We start from the raw sequence: 16,633 nt of genomic DNA on the forward strand, positions 1-16,633 counted from the left end.
TCAGACTTGTGAGAGAGCTTATCCAATTAGACCCACTCTCCCAACTCTTCATTTTCCCATAGCCCTGCATATTTTTCCATTTCCAGTATATATGCATTTCCCTTTTAAAAGTTATTACTGAATCTGCTTCCACAGCCCTTTCAGGCAGCACATTCCAGATCAGTGTTTTTTAAAGAAATGTCCCCTCGTCTGTCTGACTATACTGCCTCTCCAGTTTTTTTTAACCAATTATCTGAAATCTGTGTCCTCTATTTACCAACACCTGCCACCAATGGAAACAGCTTCTCCTGTTTTTTTCTCTCAAAGTCCCTCTTAAAGTATAGAAGAATTTAAATCTTTTGTCTAGAAAGCAAAACAGTTTTTTTGACAAAAAAGAGTCAGGTACAGAAAAACGCTGTATCTTTTAACTTTCATTTTAAGCTATCGCATAACTTGATACCTATTTGATTCTCTTTGCAGCTCGGTGCATCCTCTTCCTTTTAATCTGGCTCCTTACCGGTGGCCGACATCACTTCTGGTTCTTGCCAAACCTGACAGCGGACGTTGGTTTCATTGACTCCTTCAGACCCCTGTACACACACGAGTACAAGGGGCCCAAATTGGACTCCAAGAAATCAGGGGAGGAGACCGACCCCCAGAAACAGCCACTGCCCGATGGCGATGAGGGGAAGGAGGGAGAAGAGGGAGAGACAAAAGCAGAAGCAACAACAGGAGCAGAGGTGGCGACAGCAAGTAATTCAGCCAGGGAACGGCAGTCAGACACAGACAGTGACCGAAGGGATGACGACGGCTCCCAGCACAGCAGTGGCAATGGGAATGACTTTGAAATGATCACTAAAGAGGAACTGGACCAGCCAACAGACGATGAAGAAGAGGAGGAAGAGGAGGAGGAGGAAGACGAAGAGACACAGCCATTACACAGTAAGTCGTAGAACAGGGACAATTCCATCTCCAGCAACCAAGCACGAGTAGCTGATGTTGAAAACAGTTCCACATTAGGATGGAGACATGTAACCCGACCACTGTGGATGCCACAATGAAATATTGTGAAATGTTAAAACTGCATGATAATCATAACCTTTTAAAATTCCCTCATCTAGTCACAATGATCATAAGCCATGATATTTCGGCAGAGGAGAGAGTTAGAGGTACCCTGGAAAAGCTTGTTAGCGTTAGCATATTTCACATGCCAAGACAAGTTATATTCCACAGCATAGTGTGTGTGCATCATGATATTTCAAAAACTCATACAAAGCCCAATCAACCCAGTGGTCTGAAAGGATTACACTTGGTAAATCATGTCTGTGTTTATTCTTACTCAGCTGAATGTATTGAGAGACAACACATCTTAAATTGGTGCTGCTGTTTGCCACTGCTTGAGGAGGCGAATATCAGTGTTTGAGGCACCCCCAGTCTCTTCTGACCTGAAGCTCACAGGCATCAGTGCAGATGTCACATGCATTTGGAGCCTGAAGCTTTGGTACATGGCCTGCACGCTGGAAGGTGGTGCAAAAAGGTATGAGTCTTGCTACATTCAGGAAATTTGCACTTAAAACACCCAAAAGAATCCATTGAGGTTTGGAAAATGTGTGGGTGAAAAGTAAATTCATTTTCACTACACGTTTGGTGATCAGCTGTTAGCGGGAAGCAGAACACTGCCCAATGCTGCAAAGCAAAATTTGTACAATGTGTGGCTTCTTACTGACCTTTTGTGGTGGTTTGGTGGCTTATAAACCAGAAAGAAACAATACAAAGTAACTTAATTCTGTATAATAGGATACAGCTGTTTCTTGAGCTGCTGGAATCTGAAAACCATTAAAACGTCTCATTTCAGAGTCAAACACCAACGCTTAACTCTTTGTGTAGTAATTAAAATTCACTTGTTCATCACTTCTGCCAGCTTTTAAGGTGAATGTCCATTTATAATTGTACAACAGGAAATGCAGACATGTAAAATATAAGCAAAATACTGTGGATGCTGGGGACCTGAAATAAAAACAAAGTACTGGAAAAGCTCAGCGGCAGGTCTGGCAGTATCAGTGGAGAGAGAAACAAGAGTTAACGTTTTGACTCCAATATGACTTCAAAGAGTCATACTGGACTTGAAATGTTAACATTTGTTTCTCTCTCCACAGATGCTGCCAGACCTACTGAGTTTTTCCAGCACTTTGTTTTTATATTAAATATGTATTTTGTGGTATAACCTTAGCTAATGGACAGAACAGGTGAAGTGTATGAAGATACAGTATTTAATAGAGAGAGAATCTTATATGGGGCTCATAACTAGGTGCCATTTTTATTCAGAGGTATATACATGGGAAAATAGGTGATAGTTTAGGAAGCTGGCTTGTTAAAACTGCAGCCATGATGCAGCTGCCCCTTCCAAGTTTAGGATTAGATATTATTCTAGGCCCTTGACCATGATAGCCAGGAGGAGGGAACAGAAAATAAAGGCTGAGAGGTGCACCTTCGTCTTCTAAGCTTCTTTAGCTGTGTAAAACATACCTTCCAGGAGTCATGCAGAAGTGACTGAGAAAAACCTGTTTCAACTAGTCACTAGTTCAACAAGAACACCAGTCTTTCTGTAATCTTCACGTAATTCTGAGTGTACAAGATCATTGTGATCCAGAGAGATGCTGACTTTCGCACCGGTGCCACACAATCCAAAGCCGTTAATGGTTTGCAAAGACTGGAGATGTTAAGGCAGGAAAATGGAAAGCTTGCTGCAGTTGTAAACAGCATTGATATGTTGCTCTGTATTTTGTAAAATGAATCCTACTTTCACTACTCCCTGATCTCAACATAAAACGCGTTTTGCAAGCTGCAGAAATCGGTTTCCATCTCCTTAGCTCAAGCACGCACACACTGAACATTTTCCAATTTAAATATATTTCTAGTCAGTTTCAAGCCTTCCCGCATCATTAGACCTCTGCCGCATTATTGGTAGCTGATGGATTGAGTTAAATGTGGAATTTAATTGGTTTCCAGCATCTGCTTGCTGTGCAGTAATTAACTGAGCTCTGACATTTCACAGAGTAACCTGAAAGTGGACCACACAACTTTGTAGTTAACTGTTTAATTAAACTAATAGCACAGAAAAGAAATACTTGGTAGTTTAGAAATTTTCTATATTCATATGCTTTTCCTAATGAGATGATAAAAGCATTTTTTCTGTTATCATGTGTCTTTCTTGGAGAAAGATTTGCCAGCGTGCCAGTGGTTTTTCTGGTAGTATCTCAACCTGCTCTCAAATGGTATTTGAGTATTTGTACATCGTATAGTGTAGCTACAGGCCAGTGCTATTTTGTGTATATTGCAGCAGAGAGAGAGAGAGAAGGGGGGGGGGGGGGGGGGGGGGGGTGGGGATGCTTGCTCCTTGCTCTTGTTCAAACCCAGTTATGTCCATATTTGGATTGATATATAATTTAAAGACTTGTCTTTATGATTACTGGAACATTATTTAAACAATAACTGTTTTAGCTATTTGAAGAAGTAAATGCAATTAAAAAATGAAACGTGTGTCTGTGCATTTTCCTTTTGTCTAATTCTGATAATACAAATTAGGTGAAGTGGCAAAATTTCTCACCTTTTAAAAAGTGGCAATAAGCAAGAAAACACAAGAACCCGTTTCTTTCAGACAAAAGATTGTTCCCTGCTGTGAACTCTATGTCCAGTATCCTTTTAAAAAGAATTCTGATTGAAGTTCCTATGTAAGATAATTTCAAAAGAACAAGGAAACATTTGCAGAGTTATTTGGAATGTGCTGTCCAAAAAGTGTATTGGATGAAAGCTGTTTCAATAACTTTCAAAATTAATTTGGATAAATACTTAAGGAGAACTTGCAGGGTTATGGTGAAATGGGCAGGGGGAGTGGGTCTAATTGAATAGCTCTTTAAAAGAGCACAATAGGTTGAATGCCCTGTGTGCTGTAATATTCCAACTTGCAAAAATGATTAAACTGCAGAGTGTGGGGTAACATTTCCTCTTCAGTGCTAGAATGTGGGAGGTTGACGTAGTAGTGCTTACCACAAGATCAGGGACAAGCAGCTCCAGGATTTTCCATACATTTATTAGTTGAGCAATTGTGAAAAACAGCTCCATTTTTTAAAAAATCAACACTTCTGGCCATAGGCTGAAGAGGAAAATCTGCCTCTAGATCTGTAATCTTGCAGCCTCCTTTATTTAATTCTAACCAACTGCTTCCCACAGATCATCCTTTATAGATGGCAATGGTCACAGACAAGGCCAGCATTTATTCACTAACCCTGGTTGATGAGAAGGTGGTAGTGTGTGTCTTGATACTCCGTTAACCGACCTTTGCTTCACATTCCTTGATACCTTTATCCATCAATCTCCTGATCTCTATCCTTTGTGAAAGACTGCTTCCTGATTTCAGTCCTGAGCGCTTATGTTACGACCATGAGGAGGGGTGAAATGATTCCCTTATTCTCCCTTTCCAGATTTGACCATTAACAGGGTCTTTTGCGACTTTAGAGAGGATGTGCTTAGTTTATTGAAACAATTTCCTGAATTAAGAACAAACTAGGTAAATCACAGCCACCACTCGTCTCATTTGTCTGGGCCCACACACACACTGCTATCTGTACTGGTGTTTGTGGAAAAGTATACAGTTGTTAGCTGTTCCTTGGAGGATTTTGATGCAGAGATACCACACTGCATCTATTTTGTTCCATTGTCTACCTGGCTATAGTTTTACATTCCACATTTTATTCCCAAAAGGTCTTGGTTTGCATTAGATTTCTCCTCTCAAGATGGTTACTTTGCAAAACAGGCACAATACTTCCAAGAGAGGGACACAGCTTCAGCAGCCTGTGTTTGGTACAGCATAGTCTTTTTCTCTCCTCTCTCCTGCTTGGTAAGCAGTCTTTAAAGTACCTTGCTGACTATATTCCAGAGAAATTCTTATCTCAAAATGTAAATTGAATTTTGATGACTCAGGGTGGGGGTTGTCTGTTTTATTTTATCCCACTTGGTGGAATGCAAGATTGTGGATCCCGTCACTGTTTGTCTCTTAAAAGGTTCCAGTTCTTTGAAATCCAACCAGAAAAATGAAAAATAAATTGTACCTTTAAAAAGCACATCCTCATAACACAGCTTTTATTTTAAGACTGAAGCCTTAGCCTTGGTTACAGCATCAGGGAAAGTAGTTTCTCTGTATAAATCTAATTGAATCCCTTAAAACACCATTGTTAAATCACCTGTCAAAAATAATAAAGTATTAAATTATACAGATATGACATAAACTTGGCTTTAAGTCCTGGTACTTTCATGAGTCCAGACTGTACCCCTTTCAAAGGTCAGTATATTCTTTGAGTTTCATTGTCCAAATACTTAACAGTCTTCCAGATAGGATCAATCAAGGAACTTTACTGTGCCTCAATGTAATCTGCAAATCTCTATATACAACTTTCTATTGCTTCATTCAAGTCTAATAGAATGAAAAACCCAAGCCCCAGTATAGACCCCTGGGGCCATTTTCACATTCAACTACTCAGAATAAACCCTTTACTTCTGCCACTATTTAGTCCCCAACCAATTACCAACCCATATGTTAAAGTTAGCTCCAGTTACTTTTTTTCCCAATCTGACAAAGAAAATAGAGAAAGATTTATTTAAAATGCTTTATTGAAAATGGTTTAGGTAAGTTTGTATACTTTAACTGAAAATGTTACCTGTTCTGTGGCTCTGTCACAAGTATGTCTGCAATAAGTTCAAAATCTTCCCCACTGTAATGTCCCTTTATCCACTACGAAAATATAAAGTATTTATATTGTTTGATACTCTAACATGGAAATATTTAAATTTAATCACGCTAACATGGAAATAGTATTTAAATTTAATCAAACAAACAAAACAATAAAACTAATTCCATCTGGACATCACTTTAATTATCCCTCAATTTCATGGGGCAGTGTTGTTTTGAATGCAAATAATGAACTTCCATCACTTACTATCAGTATCAGTAATCAGGTTCAGGTACAGCTTTTGTCAGATTCAGGGTAAAACACAAACATGACAGTTACAATATAGGGGTCTGCCTCCAGCCTCATCTACATTCTCTGAACACCACTACTTCCTGCACTAATTTGGCCTTAGCAGAGCTACACCAGACACTGATAATTTGTCTTGTTTTAAGTTGTGGACAAACAGAACTAACCCAAACTCAGTTCAGATGTAACCCTCTCAGGTCACAGTGAAGATACCTGTACCTCAGCAGTTTGGGCTGGAATTCAGTTTGGATGCCAGTGAATAATTCTTGTGTGCTGATCCACTACACAACCAAAAGGAACAAAATATTGCAGCCCAGTGTCATTCCATTCCAACAGCACTTTGAGTAATCAAACCAGCCTGAATAAAACAGCTGTGAATCAGACAACTGCTGAGCTCACCGTGGTTCAAATGCAAAACGTTCGTTGTAAATTCACCCAAGTGTTGATTTTTTTTAAAAAGACACTCAAGTTACTATATTGTACCAATCAGCTCCTTTACATGCAACATGGCTAGGCAAAAAAATACTATAAATTCGGAACTAAAAGGCTGGTGTATTTTCACTAAATTTTTGTACAATATTTACTCTGACAATGATAAGAGCAAAATGCTGCAAATGCTACTCTAAATGATGAGTTACTTTCATGGTAATGTGATAATGTACAATATAAAATTCAAGTATTTTCTATTTTCAGCAGGGCATCTGGACACAGTTATCTTTGTAGTAAGTTATCAATATAACATTAACTTAAGGCAGCAACTAAAATTGACCATCTTGGAAAGGTGCTTTTCTTAAAAATGACCCATTTTCACATTTGTCATCTCAACTTTTTCCATCTTCATCAAAGCCTGAGCTTCCCATGAGCACCAGTGAACAAAGGCAAAGTGGGGCATATTCTGCTTCTCTCTCAGCAAGGTCAATATTAATGAGCTTCCCAAATGCTGAGCTCAATCAGCAGGGTGCACAACAGGGACACCCCGGGCATTAAGGCAAAGACACCTTGTGAGCCATTTTTTTTTTAACAGCACATCTGCAGCAAGTAAATTAATTAATTGCTGTAAGGACACATTTCACTGTACAAACTTGATAACTGATAGTTACCAATAAACGCACCCTAAAAGAATAAAAATAGCAACATGAATTCAAGCCCATTCTGAAGCGAGTTGGTGCATCTTCGTTACTCTTCCCCAACTTTGACTCCAAGCCCAATGAATACTCCAGGACAATTGAGGTATGGGTGGGGCAGAGGGAGGCAGAAAGGTCATACCCGATGGAATGTTAATATACTCTACAATCAGGTACAGGATACTGTCTTTCATTTAACAATACAAACAGGATGGATAAGGATCCAATAAGCTTAGAACAAAGTGTTATGTTTTGCTACGTGAGGAGTGGGAGTTTGGGAAAGGTATGCACCCATTGTGGACTAACACTCAGTGTCTGAAGAATCCGTGATTTCTTCAAAGCGCGACTGCTTTTTGCGCACATTCCAGTGCAGGCACTCGGCCAGGCTCTCAAACCAATCATACACAAGGTCATAGCAGCAGATAGATGGCACCGGGTAGCATGACGTTGTTACTGTTATGCTAAAAAAAAATCACAAAACAGCATGTTATCCCACTCCTACTATCAGCCTTCCACAGTTACAATGAAATTAAATGAGCATTACGTCATCTTTCAACCAGGCATTTTATAGCTTCAACAATGAGTTCAACAACTCTGGATTATAACCACCTCTCCCATTTTTTCAGATAACAGCTACTGGTAATGGTTCTACTGTTACAACTTACAGCTCCACTAGACTCTTCACATATCCCCTTTTACCTTGCACAATCATCCCTTTTATCATTTAATCACACCTGCCCTCCACACTATCACAATCTTTCCTTTTTCTTTCCTACCCCACTGCCCCAAACTTTTGCCTTGGTTTTTGCACTTGCTTAAAACCTGTTAAATCTCTAAATTTTTCTAGTTCTGTTGAAAGGCCATTGACCAGAAATGTTAACTCTGTTTCTCTTTCCACAGATAGTATCTGACCTGCTGAGTGCTTTCTGTTTATATTTAGCATTGTTAGAATTGACCGAGGCTGTAGGCTCCACTGAAGTGAACTCTCCTCAGCATCCAAAATGACAGGCACAGCAAATTCAGGCTGAAGATAGCCAAAAAGGACTTCTGTCACTTTCCTACGCAATGGCCAACTCAAACTGGTTATAGGCCATCAAGCTGAAGGTCATCAAAACTTAAATCTTTCAGGTGAAAGTCAAACCCAGAACCTGCCTGCCAGCTTAGGTGGATGCAAGAGTTTCCAACGCACAATTCAAAGAAGAGCAGGGGTATAATCCAAGACCTCTCATATTCTAATTCTGGCCTCCCAATTTTGATCAGTCCACCACAGTCAATTATGCCTTCAGCTGCCTGGGTGATAAAATCTGAAATTCCCTCCCAAAATTCTCTGCCCCCTCCTCTTTTAAGTTACTCCTTAAAACTACCTCACAAATGAAATGCATGTTGAGCAATGAGATGTTTAGGAAATGTAATCAGAAGTATATGGTTAAAAATCAAGTACTCCAGCAGCTTTTAATGGCCAAGAGCGTATAGATCAATGGAAGGATTGCAGAAGGGAGCTCCAGGGAATAAAACTGAGGCATCTAAAGGCCCTAGTGAGGCAAAGGGTGTCACCCACCTGAAGTGAGGGACAGTGACTCTAGAAGGTACATGGACATGAGCTGGAAGGGGTTGCAAAGGGTTGGTGGGGTGAAGCTATGACAGAGTTTACAAACAGGGATTTTCAATTTGGCGAATTGGAGGATTGGGAGTTAAAGGTGGTTAGTAAGAATGAGCAGAATTTGGCATGGGGTGCAGCATTTTACCATGTCAGGTTTGCCCAGTTGCAGCTGTTTTGATGCAAGTCTGCATATCTCTAAATCAGTATTGAGGAAGGCTAAAGATTAGTGATGTACATCTTTGTTTTAAGGAACTTAAAAAAGGCACTGGACAAAAAAATACTGTAATCTTAAAATAGGACAGAATCTCAATTGGTCCACCATGTACAGTCAGTTAACAGCTATACCATGGAGAATTGATTTTAAACGGTCACCCCACTCAACAACACCCCAGCGATTATACCCATGTGGCACATCTGGCGACTATTAGTATGAAAGACAGTTCTTGCAAAGAGAAGAGGACAGAAGAGAAGGTAACTATAGTACTATACTTGCCTGTCAGTATGTTGAATTTCCTGTCTCCTCCTGCCATCAAACGAGACCCATGCTGCATTCCTGGTATCAGGTGACAACATTATCTTTAGAAAGCAAACACAATGCAGCCTGTAAGCTCAGTTTATTTCACAGATTCCAGACAAGTTCAACTGCATTTTCTGGGACTCTGCATTTAACATTTTTCATAACATGCTTTCCTCTCAGAACCCAACTGGATGGCTTAATGCAGGTAACTTGAATTCAGCTTGATAACAGATATTTTGAGGTCGAGGCAACTTTAACTGAATTTTTCCAATTTTCTTCCCTGCTCTCCCATGGCCAGACGTACACTGCAAAAGCACAATTAAGTAACCCATCCTCATCGAAAGCTAGGGGCCAATTGTAGGGCCCAGCTGCTACTCCTGCTGAAACTAGCTAGCTCAGCATAAAGGTCAAACCAGATTATATCATGATTCTCTATCAATCTACAGCATCGAACACATAATCTAGGCTGACAGTTCAGGGAGTGCAGCACTGTTGAAAGTGTTGTCTTTCATAACAGACATTAAACAAAGGCCACTCCTGCCTCCAAGGTGGATAATTACCCCTCAACCAATAACTTAACTAGATTATCAGATCACTATCACTATTGCTGTTTGTGGTCTTACTGTGCACAAATTGGCTGTTATGTTTCCAAACATTCTAACCGTGACTACACTTCAGAAACTACTTCAATGACTGGTAAGTGCTTTTGGACGTTCTGAGGCCGGGACTAGCACTACTTACAGGCAAGTTCTTTCTTTTCAAATGGTTCATTTACCCACTGACCTATAACAGGAGCTAAAAGATAAGCTGTAATTTAAAAAATAAATTAAGAACTTGCAAAATAGGAGCTGGAATAGGCACACAGCCTATTGGGCATGCTCTGCCAACAAGATCATGGCTGAAACATTTACATCAACTTCACTAGCCTGCTGATCCCCATATCCCTTGATTCCCATAAGACTGAGAACACACAGTCCTCTGGCAGAATTCCAAAGATTGACAAGTCTGAGTGAAGAAATTTCTCATCGCAGTCCGAAATGGCTTTCATCCTAAACCAGACTGTCCAGGTGAAGAAGCCTCTTAGTATCTACCCAGTCAAGTCCGCCAAGAATTTTATACCTTACAATGAGATCACCTCTCATTCTTTTAAACAACAGAGGCTATAGGCCCATTTTATTCAATTGCTCCTCACAGAACAGTCCTCTCATCCCAAAGGTTAATCTTGTTAAACAAAAGTTTGAATAAAGCAACAGCCTCTGGACTGACTGCAGTGTACTCAGACTCTGTTCCTGATAACGTGTACACATCGCTGAGTCTACACACGCTCACCTTTAGTTCCATTCCTGCCGGAACTACAATAGGCCGGAATGAGAGCGAATGAGGGCAGATAGGCGTGATCATGATGGCTGGGACATTTGGGTGCATCATAGAAGCTCCTGCTGCTGCAGCGTACGCTGTACTACCAGTCGGAGTGGACACAATGACACCTGAAGACACAATCAAACAGCTGTCCAATAAATATCGTCGCAACCACAGACAAGGCAACAACCCCAAACATCCAATTCACATTCAGAAAACAAGAGAGGTAGAGCAACTTCTTTTCCCAGAGTCAAAACTGAAAATGCTGGAAAAACTCAGCAGGTCTGACAGCATCTGTGGAGAGAGAAAAATAAAATTAACATTCGAGCCGAACATTTCAGCTCTGAAGAAGGGTCATATGGACTTGAAATGTTAACTTTGTTTTTTTGTTTTAGATTTTCAGCATCCACAGTATTTTGTTTTTTTCTTTACTCAGAGTGGTATGAATGAGAAACCTGCTACCACAGGGAGTGGTTGAAGTGAACTGCATTGGTACATTCAAAGGGAAACTGGATAAGTACATGAAAGAGAAGAGAATTGAAGAATAGAGGGGTTAAATGAAGAAAGATGAGAAAAGGCACATGTAGAGGATAAACACTGGCTTGGGCCAAACTGCCCGTTTCCACGCTGTACATTCTAAGCAATTCTATGTAACTGAGCAGCTGTGTGAATTGCTTGAGATGGAGAAGAATGGTAGGGCTTTGGACATACATTTAGAATGTTATTTCTACTCAGAATCGCTGTTCACTGAAACTGGGTAGGAGTTAATTACCTGTGGTCTGTCAAAAGGGAGCCGGGTAAGTTCCTGAAGGAGGATGACTTATGCACAGCATGTTGTTGGTGGGCGAGCATTAGGTGGATTAATCAGTTACTATTGCCCTCTGGAACTTGGCCTCATTTTCTTACTCAATAAGTCCTAGTGATTTAGAATTTTTAATATTCATTTTTAATATTTGTTTAATATACTTGTAGTCACAGTATTTATATATTTTTATGGCTGTTGCAGTTCCATTTCTTGTCAATGCTAACCCCCAAGATGTTGATGGTGGGGGATCCAACGATGGTAATGCTATTGAATAGCAAGAGAAGATGGTTAGATTCTCTCTTGTTGGAGATGGTTATCACCTGGTGCGGCACGAATGTCAGCCTGAGCCTGGATGTTGCCCAGGTCTTGCTGCATGCATGGTTGGATGATCCAAAGAAGTATCATGTGATATCTAACCCATTCAATATCTGAGCTGAGAAAGGGAGGTAAAGACAATGGGTGCAGAAAGAATACCCCACTTCTTAAAAATGCTGGCTCACCAACTGCTTCCAAAAATTTACAACTAGCATGTAAATAAGTTACAAAAATATTATTTATTCATCCTACCATCTCCCTGCACAGACGTAATGAGTCTCCCATCCAGGTACAAGTCCACATTCGAGAGATATGAGGAGGGGCCTCGATCCACCACCACCTCATTCAGCACCTGCAACAACATCCATTCAGAAGAATCAATGCCCATGGCAACACCAAATGATAGGCTTAAATTGGAGGAAAAAGGATCACATCAAACAAAGGATACTACAGTACATCACAATGCGCTCTACATAAAAATACTTCGCATCACATTACTAGTGTTACTTACACTGAAACTTAACTGGACAGGCCATGTAAACACTCTGGCTACAAGAGCAGATCAAAGACTGGGAATTCTGCAGCAAGTAACTCACCTCCTGTCCACAAGGCACACATCAGGTGTGTGATGGAATACTCTCCACTTGCCTGGTGAGCACGGCTCCAATAACACAGGACAAAGCAGCCCGCTTGCTCGACACCCCATCCACTGCCACCTTAAAAATTCACTCTTTCACCATTGGTACAGTACAAGATACACTGCTCCAATTCACCAAGCCTCCTTCAACAGCACCTTCCAAACACCTCTATCACCTAGAAGAACAAGGGCAGCAGATAATGCTATAACCAGCAAGCTCCCCTCAAGTCTTACAACATCCTGATTTGGAACTATCGCCATTCCTTCACTGTCATTGGGTCAAAATCCTGGCACTCTCTCCCCAACAACACTGTGGGTTGCCCTACAAGACATGGAATACAGCGGTTCAAGAGGCAACTCACCACCACCTTCTCAAGAGCAATTAGGGATGGACAATAAACGCTGGTCTTGCCAGTAAGGCTCACATCCAAAGAATGAATAAAGAATACAGTACACCATAATAAAAATATACACTTCGTATATAAAAATATTTCAGATCACAAAGGCCAAATAAATATTTTAATGGTGCCTGGATTCTCTTCAGTTACTTATGAAAACTACAAAACAACCCAAATCTATTACAACTTAAACAAAATCAAGGATACATGGCAGCAGTGAAGTTATTCCAACTAACTTGCACTTTGCAACGGGCAAATGGATTGTTAAGATGTGGACTGTACTCTGGACCATTTATGTAAATGATTTGGAAATAGGCACAAGATGACAGATATTTGCTGACACTCCCAAATTAGGGCACTGGGTTAACTAGTAGAATGCAGATGACAGAAAATCACAGGTTAGCAGAGAGAGAAAGGTGGGCAAGGAGGTGGCAGATGTAGCTCATGTAAAGAAATACACTCAAGTGCTTTCTGAAAAAGAACAAACATAATAAATCAAATGGCAGGAGGTTTGGTACAGAAACAGAAGGATTCAATATGTACATCTTCAAAGATGGGAAAACAAAAGAAAAAGGTCATGAGGTAGACAAATGGGAATATAGAAAATAAAGCATGCAATCAAGTTTGAATTTTCACAAGACACTGTATAGTCAGATCATAGCTGCAGACAAAAAAAAGTGCTGAACTCCCGAGGTGAAGGGAGAGTGACTGCCCTTGACATCAAGGCCGCATTTGACAGAGTATGGCATCAAGGAGCCCTAGCAAAGCTGGAGTCAACGAGAATCAGGGGGAAAACTCTCCACTGGTTGGAGTAATACCTAGCACAAAGGAAGATGGTTGTGGCTTTTGGAGGTCAGTCACCGCAGCTCCAGGACATCACTGCAGGAGTTCCTCAGGGTAGTGTCCGAGACCCAACCATCTTCAGCTGCTTCATCAATGACCTTCCTTCCATCATAAGGTCAAAAGTGGGGATGTTCGCTGATGATTGCACAATGTTCAGCACCATTTGCAACTCCTCAGGTACTGAAGCAGTCCATGTCCAAATGCAGCAAGATGCAAAGCTCCATGACCAAACAATAACGATTAAAATCTGAATGTCCTGAACCTTTGGCCTTAACAGTACATAGCTCCTCTTTAGTAACAGGACAAACTTTAAAAAGGAGCAGAGAAACCTAGGGGCTTAGAGATAGAGACTTTTAGAAGCAGGAAGTGAAGTTGATATCGGTGTAAAACAAAATGAAAAGATGCGGCATTCATGGTTTTACAAATGAGACATTGAATATACAAGTACGAATTTTAAACCTACACAAATTAGTTGGGTTATAGAAGAATACTGGGTTGTGATTTAGGAACATTAATTGAGCAGGATGATAGTACTGAAGGGATTTACAGACAGTTGTTCAAAATTATGAAGGGAACGGAAAAGGTTTCAGTCATTGAGTTAGTAATTAGAGAGAATAAGTATCACCAACAGAACATAGGAGTTGGAGGAATTTGGAATTTCTTTTAACGTATAGAGCTGATTTTTTAAAAACCCAGAAGATTGTTAGGCTACTATAAACAGAAGTGGAAGCAAAATTCATAGCTTTTTAAAAGGGAAGTGAATAAAGAGTTGAAAAAGAGAGCCAGCAGAGTCACAATGGGCCACATGGGCTCCTCCTGTGCTGTAAAATCAACGACCTATTTTACATGGTTTTCGCTCCTTTCTTTTATAAAATGGTAGATTAATGCATTCATGTTACTGGAAATCTACCAACATGAAAGGAAAAAAGACATCTTTTAGCTAAAGGGACTGCATTCGTTGTTAACACTGAGTACATCAGTTTCATTAAAACACTGGAAACAGCCATCTCCTAGCAACAGTGAAGTGTGGAATTTCTAACCAACCTTATTTACAGATCACGCTACACTCACTTAGGCAGAGCTGCATTATTTGCTCAGTGGATCCTCAATGTTTAGCTGCAGGTTGTTATCCAAATTAAATGTTTATTTAATAAGATTAGAATGCCACATTACACAGAGTGTACTGCAGCAAGTTCTAGTGCAAGTTTTCTGTTTGTTCAAGATAGCTTTTCTCATCACACAGAGGCAGAACCTGACATAGAATTCCAGCTTGAAATAGCAGATCTCGTCCCAATACTGCTGATCAAATGAAATACAAGACCAGCCAGAGGTGGCAAATTCAGCTTTGAAACTAGCTGCAGTTTAACCTAAGAGCGAGAGGCGAATTTAAAAATAAAACTTTAAAATACTCCCAGAGTTTGTTGGATACTGTTTACATTTGCCAACAGGGCACGCCTTATGCATTTTAATGTTCAGATGGCATAGTGCTCGGAGTACTCAGGTACAGAGTTCTGCTTTGGTTAACAGCTTATGCAGGGAAGGGGCTGGACACCAATATGCTGAACTTTATGTACAGTCATTTGCCCCCATTAGCAAATCAGTATGTTGACAACACCTCTCATCAGTGAAGCAGAAATATTCACAAGCTCCAACTCCACCTACTGGCTACAACTTGCACTGCCTCAGCATCAAGTACAAGAGAAAGTGCATGCACGCAGCAGTCAGGTCATCACTGACCTTGCAAGATCAGGAGGGGGACAAAAAATTAGAAATGTAATTTATTTCAGCCCGATTTTTAAAATTAATTTCCTCTCACCCCCCTTTTGCAGTCCACACACCTTGCCTCAACATTCACTAACATCTTGCATTTATACAGCAGTTGACATAAAAAATCCCAAGGCACCTCAGTGGAGCAAAATCAGAAAAAAAAACTTACATCTATGTTGGCTACATTAGCCATGGAAGGAGGGCAGCACAGATTCAGAATGTTTCCAGGCCTCTGAGTTATCTATGACATTACATAAACCAGGCTTGTATTCCCTGGAGAATAGAAGGTTAAGGAATGATTTGAATGTCACCTTCAGGATTTTGAAAGGAATTGATTGTAGATAAAGTAGATAAAGAAATTATTTTCCACTGGCCCAGTTTAGAACAAGGGGAGATCACCTTAAAACGAGAGCCAGGCCATTCAGAAGAGAAGTTAAAAAACACTTCCTTCACACAAAGGGTAGCAGAAGCTTAAACTTTCTCTCACAAAAGCAGTAAGAGCTAGCTCAATTAATCATTTTAACTCTGAGATCTATCGATTTTTGCTAGCCAAGGGTAATAAAAGATATGGAGTCAAGGCATGATCTCATCGAATGGCAGAACAACCTTGAAAGGCTGAATGGCCAATTCTATTTTTATGTACCATAGGGGAAATAAGAACAGGTGAACAAAAGCTTGGTCAAAGAGGCAGATTTAAGTAGCACCATAAAGGAGGGCAAGAGGATGAACTCTTGATACTCTTTTGAGTAAACCTGTTTCCATCTGTTTCAGATGAAGTTACATTGTTTCATAGTTTACCATTGTGAGATTTGAACTCTTGATAATCTTTTAAATAAACCTGTTTCCATCTGTTTCAGATGAAGTTACATTGTTTCATAGTTTGCCATGGTGAGATTTGAACTCTTGATACTCTTTTGAGTAAACCTGTTTCCATCTGTTTCAGATGAAGTTACATTGTTTCATAGTTTGCCATTGTGAGATTTGAACTCTTGATACTCTTTCGAGTACAAACCTGTTTCCATCTGTTTCAGATGAAGTTACATGTTTCATAGTTTTGCCATTGTGAGATTTGAACTCTTGATACTCTTTTTTGAGTAAACCTGTTTCCATCTGTTTCAGATGAAGTTACATTGTTTCATAGTTTGCCATTGTGAGATTTGAACTCTTGATCTGGGGGTTACAAACCCAGTACCATAACCACTTGGCTATTTAGGCCAAGCTGTGAGATTTGAACTCTTGATCTTGGGGTTACAAACC

General features: G+C 40.2%; 2 protein-coding genes across 7 annotated transcripts in view; one reads left to right on the plus strand and one right to left on the minus strand.

The window, feature by feature from the left end:
• Positions 1 to 1,841, plus strand: part of sec62 (SEC62 homolog, preprotein translocation factor) — a 60,541-nt gene extending 58,700 nt beyond the window's left edge. Inside the window, exon 8 of the mRNA XM_041181645.1 lies at positions 460 to 1,841. Within this exon, the coding sequence (XP_041037579.1) occupies positions 460 to 932 (473 nt within the window). The 3' untranslated portion in view covers positions 933 to 1,841. The remainder of the gene's footprint in view (positions 1 to 459) is intronic.
• A 3,262-nt stretch (positions 1,842 to 5,103) lies between these two features.
• Positions 5,104 to 16,633, minus strand: part of nadkb (NAD kinase b) — a 52,933-nt gene continuing 41,403 nt past the window's right edge. For all 6 annotated transcript variants that reach the window (XM_041216841.1, XM_041216827.1, XM_041216846.1 and 3 more), the window contains 4 exons: positions 11,984 to 12,083; positions 10,582 to 10,739; positions 9,229 to 9,311; positions 5,104 to 7,596 (listed from right to left, as the gene is read on the minus strand). In XM_041216841.1, coding sequence (XP_041072775.1) covers positions 7,437 to 7,596; positions 9,229 to 9,311; positions 10,582 to 10,739; positions 11,984 to 12,083 — 501 coding nt within the window. In that variant the 3' untranslated portion in view covers positions 5,104 to 7,436. The remainder of the gene's footprint in view (positions 7,597 to 9,228; positions 9,312 to 10,581; positions 10,740 to 11,983; positions 12,084 to 16,633) is intronic.

The sequence above is a fragment of the Carcharodon carcharias genome, chromosome 2, assembly GCF_017639515.1.
Source record: "Carcharodon carcharias isolate sCarCar2 chromosome 2, sCarCar2.pri, whole genome shotgun sequence".
NCBI classification, from domain to species: domain Eukaryota; kingdom Metazoa; phylum Chordata; class Chondrichthyes; order Lamniformes; family Lamnidae; genus Carcharodon; species Carcharodon carcharias.